The sequence below is a fragment of the Balaenoptera physalus genome, assembly GCF_965194825.1.
Source record: "Balaenoptera physalus genome assembly, chromosome: 6".
In the NCBI taxonomy this organism is placed as follows: Eukaryota; Metazoa; Chordata; class Mammalia; order Artiodactyla; family Balaenopteridae; genus Balaenoptera; species Balaenoptera physalus.
In genome coordinates this window covers 54596370-54614259 of record NC_138885.1, presented here as the reverse complement: position 1 = coordinate 54614259, position 17890 = coordinate 54596370, and the positions used below count along the sequence as shown (strand labels likewise).

The window sequence follows — 17890 nt, the reverse complement described above, 5'->3', positions numbered from 1 at the left end:
GGTCCTCCTCCTACCTAGGGCAAATCTCGCCATCTGGACTCTGGAGCCTCCCATCCAATCTTCTCCAACTTGTATCTCAGTGTTTCTCAAAGTGTGGTTCCAGCAGCATCAGCATTCTCTGAGAACTTGCTAGAAATGCAAATTACCAGCCACATCCCAGACACCTATATCAGACATTCTAGAAGTACAGCCCCAGCAATCTGTGTTTTAACAAGCCTTCTAGGTGATTCCAATGCACACTCCTACTCTAAGATAGATGAATGATGGATCCTTCTCATTAGCAGTTAAACCTACTCACGTCTTAAAATAACATCTTAAAATAATACAACTCCTTCATCTCCACTTCAGCCTCCCGAAAATACCTATCTCTCTCATCCCCTGCATAGACAGACTTCTCAAAAGAATTGTCTACACACCTTCACCTTGCTTTTGTTCCTCAGAGCACTGTCTCTTCTTGGCTTCTATGAAGATGTATGCCTGACCTCCATTTCCACAAACCATTCATTCACTCTTTTCCACAAATATGTATTGAACACCTGCTATGCACCAAGCACTCAGATGGGTGCTGTGATTATAACCACAAATGTGAAAGATGAAAGTCATGGTGCCTGCCCTAATGAAGTTCACATTCAGGTGAATGCTGCTGAAGGGCCTGATTTGACAAGGTCTGAAACTAAGTGTTTGTTGGATCTGGCAACATGGAGGTCATTGATGGCCTTGACAAGATATACTCTAGTTACCCGATTGAGTGGGTTAAAGAGTAAATAGAAAAACAGAAGAGGAAGGAAGGAACACTTCCCGATTCATTTTATGAGGCCAGTATTACCATGGTACTGAAACTAAAGACATCACAAGAAAAGAAAACTACAGACTAATATCTCTTATGAATATACATGCAAAAATCCTCAACAAAATACTAGTAAACAGAATCCAACAACATATAAAAAGAATTGTACACCATGACCAACTGGAACTTATCCCAAGAATGTAAGATTGCTTGAAAATCTGAAAATCAATTAATGTAATACACATATAAATAGGAGAAAGGACACACAATTATCTCAATAGGTGCAGAAAAAACGTTTGACAAAACTTTACATCCCCTCATGAAAAAAACAAAACTAAACTAAAAACAGAAGAGAATTTCCTCAACCTGATAAAAGGCATCTCTGAAAAACCCACAGCCAGCATACTTAATGGTAGAAGACTAGATGCTTTCCCATAAGATCAGGAATAAGACAGACTATCCACTCTCAACACCTCTATTCAACGTTGTACTGGAGGTTCTAGCCTGGGCAAGTAGACAAGAAAATTAAAGTCATCCAGATTGGAAAGGGGGTTGTAAAACTATCTCTATTTGCAGATGACATGATCCTGTATGTATAAAATTTTAAGTAATCCACTAAAAAAACTACTACAACAAATAGACTCATTCACAGGATACAAGATCAATATACAAAAATCAACTGTACTTCAATACTGTAGCAATGAACAATCCAGAAATTAAATTAAGAAAACAAATCAAAAAAGAGACAAAGAGAAAACAAATCCATTTATTGTAACATCCAAAAGGATAAAATCCTTAGGAAAAACTTAACAAAAGACATGAAAAACTTATCTCTAAAAACTACAAAATATTGTTGAAAGAAATTAAAGAAAATTAAATAAATGGAAAGACATTCCATGTTCATGTGATCGAGGACTTAATATTGCTAAGATGGCACTACTACAGCAATCTTTATCAAAATCCTAACTGACTCCTTTGTGGAAATTGACAGGCTCATCCTAAAATTCACATGGAAATTCAAAGGACCCAGAAGAGCCAAAATAATCATGAAAAGGAAGAACAAAGTTGGAGGACTTACACTTCTCATTTTCAAAACTTATGCAAAGCAACTGTAATCAAGACAATGTGATACTGTCAAAATGGAATAAAATTGAGAGGCCACACTTATGATTAATTGATTTTTGACAAGGATGCCAAGGCAATTCAACGGGGAAACAATAGTCTTTTCAAAAAATGGTGCAGGGAAACTGGATTCCACATTCAAAATAATAAAATTAAACTCCTATCTCTCACCTTATAAAAAAAATTAACTCAAAATAGATTTTTAAAACGTACATGGAAGAGATAAAACTATAAAACTCTTACAAGAATACATAGGGGTAAATCTTCATGATCTTGAAAATGCAATGAATTCTTAGAAATGACACCAAAATGCAAGCAACAAAAGAAAAAAGTAGATAAGTTGAACTTCATCAAAATCAAAAATTTTTGTGTTTCAAAGGACACAGTCAAGAAAGTGAAAAGACAACCCACAGAATGGGGTAAAATATTTGCAAATCAGATAGCTAATAAGGGACCTATATCTAAAATATATAAAGAACTCATAACTCAATAATAAAAAGACAAAAATCCCAATTTAAACATGGGTAAAGTGTCTGAATAGACATTTCTCCAAAAAAAGATTTACAAATGGCCAATAACCACATGAAAAGATGCTCAGTATCATTAGCCATCAGGGAAATTCAAACAAAAACCACAGTGAGATACCACTTTACATCCCACAGGATGGCTACAATCAAAGAGACAGACAATAACAAATGCTGACAAGAATATAGAGAAATTGGAACGCTCATCCACTGCTGGAAGGATTGTAAAAAGATACAGCTGCTTTGGAAAACAGTCTGTCAGTTCCTTAAAAGGTCAAACATTGGGTTACCATATGACCCCTAATTCTACTCCTAAGTATATATCCAGGAGAAATGAAAACATATACCTACACAAAAACCTTTACACAAATGCTTATAGCAACATTATTTATAATAGCCAAAAAATAGAAACAACCCAAATGTCTACCTATTGATGAATGCATAAATAACATGTAGTATACCCAGTAGTATTTAATGGGATATTATTGGGCAATGTAAAGAAATGAAGTACTGGTACATGCTACAACATGGATGACCCTTGGAAACATTACGCTAAGTGAAAGAAGCCAGTCACAAAAAGATCACACACTGTATAATTCCACTTATGTGAAATGTTCAGAATAAGCAAATCTATAGGGACAGACACTAGCTTAGTGGTTGCCTTGGGCTGGAGGTAGGGGTGAGGACTGAGGGAAGAATGGTAAGTGACTGCTAATGGGAATTGGGTTCCCACAAAAATGTTCTAAACTTGATTGTGGTGATAGTTGCACAATGCTTTGAATATACTAAAAACCATTGAACTGTATACTTTAAATGGGTGAGTTATATGGCATGTTAATTATATCTCAGTGAAACTGTTTTTTTTTAAAGAGTAAATGAGAGATGAGAAATTGGAGACAGCATACGTATAAAAATATGTGATTAATGGGGGTAGAGAAAAGGCAGAGACTGCGATGGGGAGGCCAAGGGAGGGAGTTTTTTGTTTCTTGTCTTTTAAGGATGAGAGCTGCTAGGTCATCTTTGAATGCATCTGGAAAGGATCTAACAGAAAGAGGTTGAGGATGCAGGAAAGTGAAACAATTGGTGAAATAAATATGGTCTCTCAGAAGGCAGAAGGAAGTAGGGTCCAGATCATAGATGGACAGACTGACCTTTTATGGATGTAAAGACAACTTCTCCATGGGAGGGAAGAAGGAGAGGATAGTACAGGTCCAAGAAGGTTTATGGATTAAGTGATGGGGAAAATGAGGAGAAACTAGTCCAGTGGCTGTGGACTTTCTCTGAAGAGGGGGAAGAAAGAGTGAGAGGTTTGGACAACAGGAAAGGTGTGAAATGAACACTGTGGCTGCTGGGAGAGCAAGCTTATTAGGGAAAACCGGTAATGTTTCCAGGAAGTATCGGGGGTGGTTGATAACGAACCCATCGGATGACTTTCCTTGGCAGTGCTCATCTGTTGGGTGCAGGCACGGAGCAGGCAGATGACTGGGTTCCTCTGCTGGAACGCGCTCCATAAAGTCACTAATGGACTCAGTCCTCATCTTACTGAAAGATGCAACAACGTGTAACAAACTGACACCATCTCTTTCCTTGGGCTTCTGGGACCCACACCTACTAGTTTTCCTTTTTCCTTTGTGGCCACCACTTCTCAGCTTCCTTTGATAGCATAGTCTCCTCTGCCTAACTGCCTTTAAATTCTGATGGGCAAGCTTGGGAAATAACATGAAAAAGACGGAACACGGTACCTGCTTTCCTGATACTTAATTTTATCAGGAAAAACAGACAATCAATAAGCAATCCCATAACGTGTCATTTAATCTCAACCGTGATCAGGGCTACCAAGGAGCATGTAAGGCATTGGGGATGAACAGCAGGAAGTCCTGACTTGGTTTGGTATCCCTTTTACATGAGATCTACCAACAAAGCACTTTTCAGGGAGCAGATATTCAATAACTATTTGCTGAGTGTATGAAAGACCAAAGAGAGAGAAAAATAGTACCTTTGTAGCCTGGAGTTGCTCGAATAGTATAAGAGCTCTTTTTTTTTAAAGAATTCAACCATTTTTTAAAGTGGCAGGAAAGATACACCTGGGACAATGACAAAGCTGTATCCTTAGGGATGACAAAAAAGCCATATTAATAGAGAAGGAGAAATGGCTGCATCTCAGTCATAATCTATAATAAAATCGGTGTTGACGTGAATATACTTCAGTTCATTAGAAGAAAGGTGTATTTTGCAAGGGAAAAACAATCACTATCATGCAAAAGATTTTGGCAATCTTTCTTCAAACAGTAGGAGATGCAAAGATATATAGGACATAGTTGCTTCCTTCAAGGAGCTCAGAATTTAGCGACAGAAGAGATGATATAAAGACAACCAAAGATGCAAAGAAATATAACAATCTGATGGTATCCCTTAGATTAGAATTTTTCAAGAAAAAGTAAATGTACCAGCCTGCAATTTTCAGTGGCTTAGAAGCAGAAGTTAGTTATGAATAAGCAAGAGGATTAAGAGTAAATACACGCAAATGCCCCAGGCCAGGACGGGACCCTGTGGCAAGGGAGTTCCCGGGGGACAGTCTCCGAGGCCAAGATGAGCATGCAGGAGGCCCCCTGGGGAGGGGTCTCAGGATCGAAGGGAGGAGAGCAGGATTACACAGGACGGTGATGCAGGGCTGGTGACTACCCACACTGACCCACAAGGAGTTCTCAGGCTGGATTTGCCCCTAGTTGGGGTGAGAGGAGGGGTCTTATAGCCGTGCACTGACCAGTCATGGTTTGCAGACTGCCCTTAGGAAGGGAGAGTGATATTGGGCAAAGAGCCTCTTCAGCCAAGGCAATCCTTGAAGAAGGCTTCATGTTGAGAGGTGTCTGCTGGCAGCTGGGGAAATAAAGCCTTTGGTCCTGAAGGGAGATCAGAAGAACACATCACAGTACCCAGGCCCAAGGTGGCACTTTCATTCCACTTGTTACCATGAAATCTTCAAATCAGATCCATGCAGTCACATGCAGCCCATCTAGAGATGCAAAGAGAGGACTTGTGTCTGACGGCATAGAAATACAAATTCTTATATTTTAGTTAAAACCAAATTTTAATGACAAATGGACTACCTTGTTAGAAGAATATGGGCACCTTTTGCAAACATTTGACCGGGACTTTCCTTTTGATTAACCTTAAGAACTGGCACAGATAACACAAAGCCAGGGGAAATCTAACAAAACTGGGCAATGTAATTTGTAGCACAGACAGGATCACCTGCAAGCCTCTCATCTTAACTGTTTAATGTAGAGAATTCAGGCAGATTTCTGCAAAAAGCTGTTTTATGTAGCGTAATCCATGTCCTGTTGAAAGGGCAGGACCAACTCTTGGCAAAAATGGGAATGAGATCAACTGAAGTGTCCTCCGAACATTTTCTTATCATGGCATGGCTTACCATGGAGGCTTATAATTAGGACTTATTATCAAATCTTTACCCAAGGCAGTAGATGAGAGGCAGGTACCCTATACCCAGATCTCTCCTTTTGACATCCTCCTCCTATCTCCCCTTCTGACATCCTACTATCTTCTAGTAGCCAAAGGCTACTCATACCTGCTCTCCTTGGGAAGTGCTTCAAATGATGTCTTTCAAGCCAGGGTTCCCCAGTGTTTGCTTTGTGAACCATTTGCATTAGAATCAGTAATACGTTAGAAAGTCAGCTTTCTGAATCCCACCCCTGACCTTCCAATTCAAAATCTCTGAGACTGAGAACCAGGAACCTGTGGTTTTTTTAAGAAGCTGGCTAAATGATTTTTATGCACACTGAAATTGTAAACACTCCCCTGTTCCTCTTTCATGGCCTCAGCTCTCACACGGGATGAACAGGGCTAAACTGATGTCTGATAATGCTTAGTGTGCTGTCCGTCTCATGGATGGCGTAGCTTTTTAACTGAAGACGGTCTCTAAGGATTCAAACTCAATGGGGAAATTTCTGCCACCAGGGCAAGATGATTACTGAAGATGTCCTCCTCCCTTTCTCTTCCTCTTCCTACAGTTTTCCTCGGTGATAGACTTGTCTTCTTGGTGACAGATCCTCCTTCAATCTTGGATCCTTCTATAAAAACATGTGTCAGTCAGGAAACTCTGTAGACAACCTTAGATTTATGTAATAACTTCTCCTTAACTAACTCAGTTCTGGGAAGGCACATTGCAACCAGACATGAAAACAAACTTCCCACATTCCCAAGGGAGCCATCTAACTAAGTATTGTGGGAAAAAGAAAACAAAAAAGATTTCATTGTCAAATAAGTTTGAAGTATACTGAATTAAAATTAAGCTGTTTATTAGAGAACTTCTCAGAGCCTTTACTATGCTGTTGTATATTATGAATTCCCCAGAGGAGGCTACATAGGCACTATGTCCCAGCTTTTCTTGGAGAGCTCTTGAAGTTGTGATACTCTGTGGATTGTACTTCGGGAAAAGTTGTTCTAGATTTTAGCAGATTGTCTGACCATCAGTTACACTCATGCTGTAGCATGGTTCACGTTGTCTACATTATGAAATTCTTTGGCTGAGTTTGATTTCAGGTAATTTTTATCGCTGCTTAGGTTCACCTTAGGGTTTGATTTAAAATTTCAGCAAAAGCACCCAAAGTAGGTCTTCATTTTCTGTTATTTCAATAAACTTCAGATTCCAGATCCACGTTTCATATTTTATTAAATTTACTTCTAAGCAAACTACACAATCCTTGGGCAATGTTTTGCAAGTGGATTTTGCTTCTCCTCCTTTTGACTGAAAGAACTCTCTTAAACTAAATATCAGTGCTCCCGTTCTCAATGTTTATTTGAAAACTTCTGTTCATTTTAGAGTCATGTTTCTACTGTATCCCTTTTATTCCATCTAGCATTTTGGTATTTGCAGGGAAAAGCTTTTTGAAACAATATTTGCATCTATCTCAAATAAATACTTCAGTTCACACAGCTTTCAGTATAAAGTTCTGACTTTAAAGAATTCAGATGTTATTTTCACAAATACCTATACCCCAATTATATTTCCTTCTCTTAAAAATAGCTGATGTCATTTTCCCAGAAAGGATCAGAGCTTCTTTATTGATAATTTCTTGAATTTCCTTTCAATCTTGAACAAGTTTTACCATAAAGTGCTTATGGGAAAACAATGCAGATTTCATCATAAAGACCTAATCAAGAATAGATAAGGGCTCTGAAGTTTTAGGAGTTGCAAGTTGGAATCATGCCATTCAAATTCATCTTAGAAATATATCGCCGTATAGATAAAATAAGATTATAATGTTTTAATGGATTTTGTTTTCAGCATCTACAGAGGTGGGTTGTGACGCTGTCTGGGAGAAGGATCTCAATTCACACATTTGCTACCAATTCAACCTGCTTTCCTCCCTCTCCTGGAGCGAGGCACACTCTTCATGCCAGATGCAAGGAGGTGCTTTATTAAGTATTGCAGATGAGACTGAAGAAAATTTCATAAGGAGTAAGTAGGTGGATGATGCACATTGATGTTGGTACAGTTAAAATGATTGGTGTTTACAGTTATGTCCATGTATGCCAAGATACCTTCTGGAAAAAAAAAGGTCCCTTGGAAAATATTTTTCTGTTATTAACATGGCCCAAACTCACATCCAGAATTTTGAACTGAACCCTGGGCCATTCCATTTGACACCTGGCCGTGCCTCTCTTATTTTCTCCCCCTTGGAAAAGAGAAGTTGAGGCCACAGCAAGGGACCCAGGAGAATTTTCAGCTCCAACAAGTGCATAGGGAGACTTCTAAACTTAAGTCCGAATTCCTGCTTTGCTGGGGAGCTTAGCCATTCCGTTTCCATTTATAAATAATTAAGCTGTTTACTAACTAAACAAAATCTTACCTGTCATCACTGTGTGTAGTAGTAGGGTTTCCAGTGGATGCCAAAGAACTTAAAATTTAATTGGAAAAGCAAAAGCACACACATGTTGACTAACGCTGTAAAGTAATAACATAAACTGCCAAAAGACTGCTAAGGAGCTGGGTCTGATCTATTTCACCTTCTCACCTAAACTCTCTTTTTACTTCTCTTTTATAGATTAAATGTGTTTGTAGACGTGTACATGCAGCATTTAAAAATCTTTCTGAAACATTTGAAAGTGTCACAAAATTAGTCACTTTCATTAAAAGTTTCTGATGCTTTTTTCCAAATTATATTGCACATGTTTCTTCTAGAATAATAATAATAAAATCATTCTAGGATAATTTTAAAAGTTCAAGTATACAGAAAGAAAATCAAAGGAAAAACCCTCATAGTTCCACAATCCAGAGATAACCATGTTTCTTTTGCAAAAAAACATACAAATGCATGCATAATCCATAGTATCTATGAAAAATGATATTAAATAAAAACATGAGGCAGTTGTTGCACAGAGGTTAGGAACAGGGACCAAAGAGCCACCTGCATGGGTTTGAATCCCACCTCCATCACTTACTAGCAGTGCTAAAGAAGTAAATTAACCTCTCTGTGCCTCAACTTCCCCCCTCTATCAAGTGGAAATAATAACAATACCTACTTTTTGGTGGTGAGAATTACATGTTATAGAACAGGTGAAAATTTAGAAAAGTGCCTGGCACACAAAACAAACACTCAGTATGTGTTAAACATTTAACAGCAACTATGCGCACAGTTTAGTAACATGCTTATGTAATTTACCTGCATAGAATGAACATCTGTCCATGTCTATAAATATAGATCTACATCATGGTTTTTAATGGTTACATAGTGATACAGGTTAGATATAATATATTTAGCTAATCTCCAAATATTAGATAGGGATAGGTAGATGAAATTCTTTATTTTGTTTTTATTTACTTATTTGTTGCTATGGAAAACCATCCCTCACACACCTTTGTGCATAGATCCCCGATTATTTCTCTCTAAGTTTGTAGAAGTGGATTCACTGGGTGGAAGAGGAAGCACATTTTAAGGCTTTTGAAAGTCATTACTAACTTCTAGAAGGATTGTAACAAATGCATGAACAGTATATGCCTGCCCCTTTCCCCACAGACTTGCAAAAGTGGGAAATTATCACTGAAACTGATCTGAGTGAGTCATATTGCAGGAAAACACCCATTTCCAAAGTCATTATTAGCCTGTAATGGTATTTATAGAAAATTTTGTGCACCATTTATGAATTACAATTGTTATCTATTTTGACTGCTAGGATCTTTAATAAGAGAGTTTAGACTTATCAGACTTGAATAAAGATTAAAGGAATAAGATATGTCAGAGACTTTGATTTAAATAACACAATTTTATAATTAGATTTCGGGGACTGTTTAGATTGGGAAAACAGAGGAGTATTCATAAAGACAGAAGCTTGTTCTGACCAAGGTATTTTTTAATGTTGAGAATAGTCTACTGTTTCTTGTTCATCGCTGATGAACATTAACTATGGTATAAGGAATTATCTAAACTGCCACAAATGCCAGGAAACAGCCAAAGGAATTTAAGTTTGCATTTACTATTACAGAATTGTGAGCCAATTTACTTGTAAAGCTAAGTAGACTATTTTTGTACTTTTAAACACAGATTAGAAATTATACAATGATTTTTTTATATGTACTGTCAAAACAGTCACACAGAGGGTATTCAAAATAACTCTAAGGTAAGAATAATTAATACTTAAGTATTTTAAGTAGATTACTTGAAAGCATCACTTGGTACTTACCCCGATATGAAATGTGGAAATTTCTCCATCTTGTCAATCCATCTTCCAGTCTGCCTTCTGTCATGATGACACCAGTTTTGATTTAATCAAATGGTGCTATTGGAAGGACTAACCAAATAGACATTAGGAAGAGACTTGTGTTTATGCCCCAGAAACTTGGAAAGGCAGGGCCCATGAATGTTATGCTGTTTCTGTCCAGTGATTTCAGGGATCTCAAAATTATAAAGCACCTTTTTCTCTTTCCTTAAAGGTTTAGCTTCTTCCAGTTTTCCACTGTTGTTTCGAAATACCCAATCACAGAAGGTGCTGCAGCCTTGTGATGTGAATGCACTAATCTTTACAACCTTGGTGACCATACAATCGATCATCCAAACTGAGACCCTTTGAAGAGTAAAAGGTTCTGCCATCAATACTTATTCTGGAACTACCAGCATAAGCCATGAATTTTCCAGGCAAACTGGGACATACAGTCACCCTATTTATAACTCTTATCTGTCAGGGTCTCAGTCTTAGGCAGGGCCCCTGCATCTGGCTCAGAATAAATTGGGTTCTGAAGCAGATGAATCATAAGGGATCAATGCTCTCCTTTATAGATTAGAAGATTCAATGGCAACATTTGAAAGTGTCACAAAATTAGTTACTTTCACTAAAGTCTCTGACACTGTTTTTCCCCCAGATATTACAGCACGCGTGGTACATGTTTGTTCTAGAGTAATTTTTTAAAGTTCAGGTGCACAAAAAGGAAAACCGAAGAAAAATTTCCCCTAATTCTACAATTTTGATAAGCATATTTTTCTACACAAGCATGTCAATGCACATGTTTCTACATAGCATTGATAACAAAACTGGAATTGAATTAAAACAGGAGGAGCCGAGGCACAATGGTTAGGAGAAGGGGCCCACAGAAAACTTTCTCCCACACCAAGCTGAAGAAGCATTTGCACTGCTCATGGCCCCAGCCTGCTTTTTTTTTTTTTTTTTTTTTTAACGTCTTTATTGGAGTATAATTGCTTTACAATGGTGTGTTAGTTTCTGCTTTATAACAAAGTGAATCAGCTATACATATACATATATCCCCATATCTCTTCCCTCTTGTGTCTCCCTCCCTCCTACCCTCCCTATCCCACCCCTCTAGGTGGTCACAAAGCACTGAGCTGATCTCCCTGTGCTATGCGGCTGCTTCCCACTAGCTATCTATTTTACATTTGGTAGTGTATATATGTCCATGCCACTCTCTCACTTTGTCCCAGCTTACCCTTCCACCTCCCTGTGTCCTCAAGACCATTCTCTAGTAGGTCTGCGTCTTTATTCCCGTCCTGCCCCTAGGTTCTTCATGACCATTTTTTTTCTTTTTTTTAGATTCCATATATATGTGTTAGCAAAAGGTATTTGTTTTTCTCTTTCTGACATAATTCACTCTGTATGACAGACTCTAGGTCCATCCACCTCACTACAAATAACTCAATTTCATTTCTTTTTATGGCTGAGTAATATTCCATTGTATATATGTGCCACATCTTCTTTATCCATTCATCTGTCGATGGACACTTAGGTTGCTTCCATGTCCTGGCTATTGTAAATAGAGCTGCAATGAACATTGTGGTACATGACTCTTTTTGAATTATGGTTTTCTCAGGGTATATGCCCAGTAGTGGGATTGCTGGGTCATATGGTAGTTCTATTTTTAGTTTTTTAAAGAACCTCCGTACTGTTCTCCATAGTGGCTGTATCAATTTACATTCCCACCAACAGTGCAAGAGGGTTCCCTTTTCTCCACACTCTCTCCAGCATTTATTGTTTGTAGATTTTTTGATGATGGCCATTCTGACTGGTGTGAGGTGATACCTCATTGTAGTTTTGATTTGCATTTCTCTAATGATTAGTGATGTTGAGCATCCTTTCATGTGTTTGTTGGCAACCTGTATATATTCTTTGGAGAAATGTCTATTTAGGTCTTCTGCCCATTTTTGGATTGGCCAACCTGCTGTTGATCCCTCTACATACTCTGGTCCCTTGGATCATGCTCTCCTCTTGGCCGGACAACCCCCATTGGCTCTCCAACTGGACAGCCCTCCCCCCATTTCTTTAGCATACCTTAAATTTGAGGGCTTGCCTCTCGACACTAACAACACTTAATCTGCCTTCCCCTTCCTAGCCAGACCCCTAAGGAAAAGGTCCTCTAAATTGTTCAATTTTTTAACTATGAAATATTTCAAGAGTATTGACAAGTGTAAACATTACGTCTCTGCACACACATACCCATTATAGAGATTTAATAGCATTTCTTCCTATTCCTCTTTCTCAGGGCCTGAGGTAGCCTGAGCTCAGCATACTTGAGTCCTGAGCCTCCAGATTGAGGCCACCAGACACACGTGGCAAAAAAAAAAGGAAGACAGAGGGGCACTTTGTAGGACTGGCCCTGGGCACTTCCTCCTTCCCCCTCTAAAACCCTCAAGTGGGTAAGCTCACACAGGTCAGATGGTCTCAGATTTGTAACCATGAACTCTTGATGGATTGACGACCGTTGAGAGGCAGCATTCCTGTATGCTTAGATTAAGCACTTCACAGTTGCTGTCAGTGAGCCTTGAGGAGACTGCCATGTTTCTCAGGCTGGCTTTTTTTACTCTGAAGCACCAGTGTGGGGTTTAGTAGCACTTAAACCCTTTTCTGTCATTGATGGAGTTAATTTATGACTCCATGCCCCAGGAACAGGAAAACAAGAAAGACGTGTAACATTGATTTTTTTTTTTGAAGCTCCGTATTTCTCTTATTTCAGAGCACTTTGGCAGTGAAGCAGTGGAAGTATGGATAGGTCTGAATCAGCTAGATGAAAATGCTGGTTGGCAGTGGTCTGATAGAACACCACTCAACTATCTGAACTGGAACCCAGGTACCTGCAGCGTTTTGTTTACCTTCAACAGGTGACATCGTCCCACAGCCTAAAATAGCAATATTTCCCACATATATATACGACATGTTATTGTGAAAGTGGCTTATAAACATTTTTAAAGCCTGATTGAATTTCTAAAAGGCATGCTTTTCCGAACGAGAAAATGGAGGCCGAGAAGGTAAGCCAAGGTTGCAGGAGGATTTGGGTCAAAACCAAGATTCTAGTCAGTTGTTTTAAAAATAGCAACAGAGATAAGAAATTAAATCTCAGAAGTAGATGTTTATGTACAGATCGTTTTCGTATATTTTTTCTCTCTCTCCTAGTCAATTTCCTCTCTCTTCAGTTAACCTTTGCCCTCCAAAGATATGATCAATTACTGTCTTACATCAGTATGTCTCACACAAAAAAAGGAAAATTGGTTTTTCTTATGAATTCTAAGTCAATTACATTAACTGTGTAATACAACGCACTCACATTCTGTTTAAATGTGTTGTTTAAAAGATTGTTATAGTTGAACCTTGAATAACTAGAAAATATAATAAAGTACGATTGCATTTTGTGAAAAAATAATAGCAACAGATTGCAAAGTATCTCTCTACCTTAAACCAATAAAATCAGCTGTTGCTATCTTTGGGAAATCATTTCATTGTCATGCCTGGACTTCAACTGCAAAATCATAAATATAACATCTTATAGGATTTAGTACATATGCTAAAGAGAAGGGCTGTCTCCTTGATGCTAAAACTACATTTCGGTATATTGAACTAACTGCTTTTGCTTCTAACATTAAGTACACACACATTGTATTTTCAGAAATAAATTTTGAGCCGTTTGTTGAATATCACTGTGGAACATTTAATGCATTTATGCCAAATGCCTGGAGAAGTCGGGATTGTGAGTCCACTCTGCCTTACATATGTAAAAAATATCTAAACCATACTGATCACGAAGTAGTTGGTGAGTGTTTTTATTTTAAGCTGTTTTTATGAGTTGCTTACTTGTCCTCTCAATATAGTCAAAGTCCTTTATTTTTTGCTAATAATTTATAATTTAAACTTAGCTAAGGCTAGTTTTTATATGAATAAAAATGTGTAACAAGATAAGATCTGTTATTCCAAAGGCACCATGAATTTAATAAATGCATTTAGGTTTTTACTAAAAACTAAAGCAAAATAACCTACGTATAGAAAACATTTTCTCCCTCTCTTTTTAAAAACTTTGCTTTCTTATTCATTCTGTCTTAGAAAAACAAGATATGCTTCATTTTCTATTCTAGTTGAGTTTTATTTATGGTTACCCTAGAAATTAAACATATGAATTAGAAAATAGTTTTATAAAATTCTTTACTTCATGGATCTCCTATCATACTCTATATCTCTTATTAGTAATACTTCCTCCTTGACATAACAAACAAAACTTTTAGGTGTACCTGAGACTTAAATACCACATAATTACCATCTAGTACCTGAAGCTCAGTTATTTCTATTCTTAAGATCTATTACTTCTTCTTAGTTTCTATGGAATTAATGTCTGAACTCAGGAAGTAGAGATAAAAACACAACCATTTTTAAAGAATCATTACCAGCATAATTAGAAACAACTCTACATTTAAAATAATAATCTGAATTATCTTTCTAAAATATTATCCCTTACAGTTAAGCTTTTTTATTTTATTTTATTTTTTATAGATTTATTTATTTATTTATTTATTTGCTGTGTTGGGTCTTCATTGCTGTGCGCGGGCTTTCTCAAGTTGCGGCAAGCAGGGGCTACTCTTTGTCGAGGTGCGTGGGCTTCTCCTTGCCGTGGCTTCTCTTGTTGTGGAGCACGGGCATGCGGGCTTCAGTAGTTGTGTCTTGCGGGCTCTAGAGCACAGGCTCAGTAGTTGTGGCTCACGGGCTTAGTTGCTCCGCGGCATGTGGGATCTTCCGGGACCAGGGATCGAACCCATGTCCCTTGCATTAGTAGGCAGATTCTTAACCCCTGCACCACCAGGGAAGTCCCCAATTAAGCTTTTTTAAATTGAGGTATAGCTAATTTACGATATTGTGTTAGTTTCAGGTATACAGCAAAGTGATTTTGTTGTATATATATATATATTCTTTTTCAGATTCTTTTCCATTATAGGTTATGACAAGATACTGAATATAGTTCCCTGTGCTATACAGTAGGTCCTTGCTGTTTATCTATTTTACATATAGCAGTGTGTATCTGTTAATCCCAAACTTCTAATTTATCCCCCCCTTTCTCCTTTGATACCCATAAGTTTGTTTTCAATGTCTGTGAGTCTATTTCTCTTTTATAAATAAGTTCATTTGTATCATTTTTAGATTCCACATATAAGTGATATCATATGATATTTGCCTTTGTCTGACTTACTTCATTTAGTATGATAATCTCTAGGTCCATTCATGTTGCTACAAATGGCATTATCTCATTCTTTTTTATGGCTGAGTAGTACTCCATTGTATATATGTACCACATCTTCTTTATCCATTCATGTGTTGATGGACATTTAGGTTGCTTCCATATCTTGGCTACTGTAAATAGTGCTGCTATAAACATTGGGATGCATGTATCTTTTTGAATTAGAGTTTTCATCTTTTCTGGAGTTTTCAGGAGTGGGATTGCAGGATCATATGTTAACTCTATTTTCAGCTTTTTAAGGAACCTCCTTACTGTTCTCTATAATGGTTGTACCAATTTACGTTCCTGCCAACAGTGTAGGAGGGTTCCCTTTTCTCCACACCCTCTTACAATTAAGCTTTAACTTTTATTTTCCTTTAAGTAGCTAAGCCTAAAGCTATTGTAGAATATGGGGGTGAGAAGAAGCATATCATCATTTTTTTACGTAGAGATTTTTTCATTATGTCAAGAATGTGCTGACATTGCTATCACTGTTATTGTCCTGTCCCTCCCTCTTTTCCTTTCATTTTCCTGCCTCAATTTCTTCTGTCTTCATTGTTTTTTCTTATGCCCTCCTGCACTGCCTCCTGCCATCCTTCTTTTCTTCAATTTTATTTGCTCTCCTGATCTATTAATTGAGGTCAGAAGACCAGAAATGATGGCAGCTAAGCTAACTTTGTTTGGATTATCTGCTGTTGTTTCAAGTCCAACAAATACTTTTGATGATCTAGTCCAGTGTCTTCCAACTGTGCATCCAGGGTCCCCAGGTTCCTTCCTTATCTCCACCCTTGCGTCAATCAGAGAAGTTCCTCTTTTATCTTTTTATCTTACCTCTAGAGTGAAGTTTAGGGGTCATTTTTTAAAGGGGTTCTGTGACTGTGTTTTTAGGTTGATATTATCTATCTATCTAAATGTTTTAACATTCATCCACTGTGATTCTAATAGCTGTCAGAGTCCTAGAAGCAATTTTAAAAGAATGTCTTGTTTCCCAAATTAGCAGTGAAGTTGTTTCTAACTAAGTTAGTGCTTAAGGGAGGCACCCAGTTGTGGTTAATAAAATAAAGTAAAAATGCTGTCATCAGGCTGGGGGCAAGCTCCTGGAAGAGGAGAGCCAAAGTTGGCATGCACACAGCTGCCTTCTCTGCCAGTGTCAAAGCGTCGTGGCATTATTTTGCTGTAAGTCGAACCCAGAGTCCATATGAACCCAGGGGGACATCAGAGGCACTCAGCCTGACCCCCAAAATAAAAGCTATCATCTCTGCTCTAGAGAAAGTGGCCAGAATTTCAGATTCTTTTCAGCTGAGAATAACTATCTACCCCCCCCACCTACTACTGTATATAAAATCCTTTAAAAAGCATTTAAATTGTGTTCCATAATACTCCTTTTTTAGTGTAAAAAGGCTTTTTTAAATGGATAGCTCTAAATGCTAAATTTTATATCTAGCCCTGACTCTCACTTTGGTTGTATGACCTTTATCAAGTCTCCTTAACCTCTTTGTGCCTTAGATAGCTCATCTGGAAAATGAAGCACTGAGATCCATTAGATCCTAGATCCAGATCATAGATGGGATCCTTCTCAAGTCTGAAGATCTAGAATGCTATGATCTATATCTTATTGTACCATACGCTTCTGTTTTTCAAATTTAAAAAGTAATCATATATTAATGGTGATTTATATTGGGGTAATAAGTAATGTTAAAACAATTGTGGAAAATAACTTCGTTTTTTGTTGGTTCAAAAAGAAAACGATGCTTGGAAATATTATGCTACCCACTGTGAGCCTGGCTGGAATCCCCACAATCGTAATTGCTATCAACTTCAGAAAGAAAAAAAGACCTGGAATGAAGCTTTGCATTCTTGCCAGTCCAATAACAGTGCATTAATAGACATAGATTCGTTAGCAGAAGTGGAGTTTCTTGTAACCCTCCTTGGAGATGGTGAGTGCCAAGTGTCTTTGGTTCAAGAAGTATGAAACATAATGTAGTAACTCTCTTTATTAGTGAAGTTGAAAAGAAATTAAGCTATTTAAAATTGATTCTTTATGGCACATGTATCTGAAATTTCAAATAATATCCAGGAGTGAAAATTCACTGAATTTTTACAAAATACATATTCAGAAACTTTGTAACATCTCATAGATTCCAGATATATTAGATGTTTTCATTTTTGGGGTTTTTTTTAAGGGGGAAAGGTCATTTCCTAAAACTTCTAATTTGAAAAACCTGAACCTGTAATTTAGCATAATGGGCACTAGATAGCAGTAATGTGCTGTGACCATGTAATCCAAGCAATCAAGGAAATTCCTTACAAAAATGATTAGATTTAAATAACTTTAGCCAGTGAAAATGGGTAATTTATTTGGTGTGGTGTTTTTCAAGCTGTGTAGCATATTCAGGGGTTCCAAGCTCTGAGGCCTCCGCACTGCTTTACCCACCAGAGCAGATCTGCCCCTACCTATGT

At 37.7% G+C, this 17890-nt stretch overlaps 1 protein-coding gene across 1 annotated transcript in view; it reads left to right on the top strand.

The window, feature by feature from the left end:
* The window catches only part of PLA2R1 (phospholipase A2 receptor 1), a 112777-nt gene that overhangs the window by 20715 nt on the left and 74172 nt on the right, over nt 1–17890 (top strand). Inside the window, 4 exon segments of the mRNA XM_082464908.1 lie at nt 7739–7912; nt 12911–13024; nt 13838–13981; nt 17173–17367. Coding sequence (XP_082321034.1) covers nt 7739–7912; nt 12911–13024; nt 13838–13981; nt 17173–17367 — 627 coding nt within the window.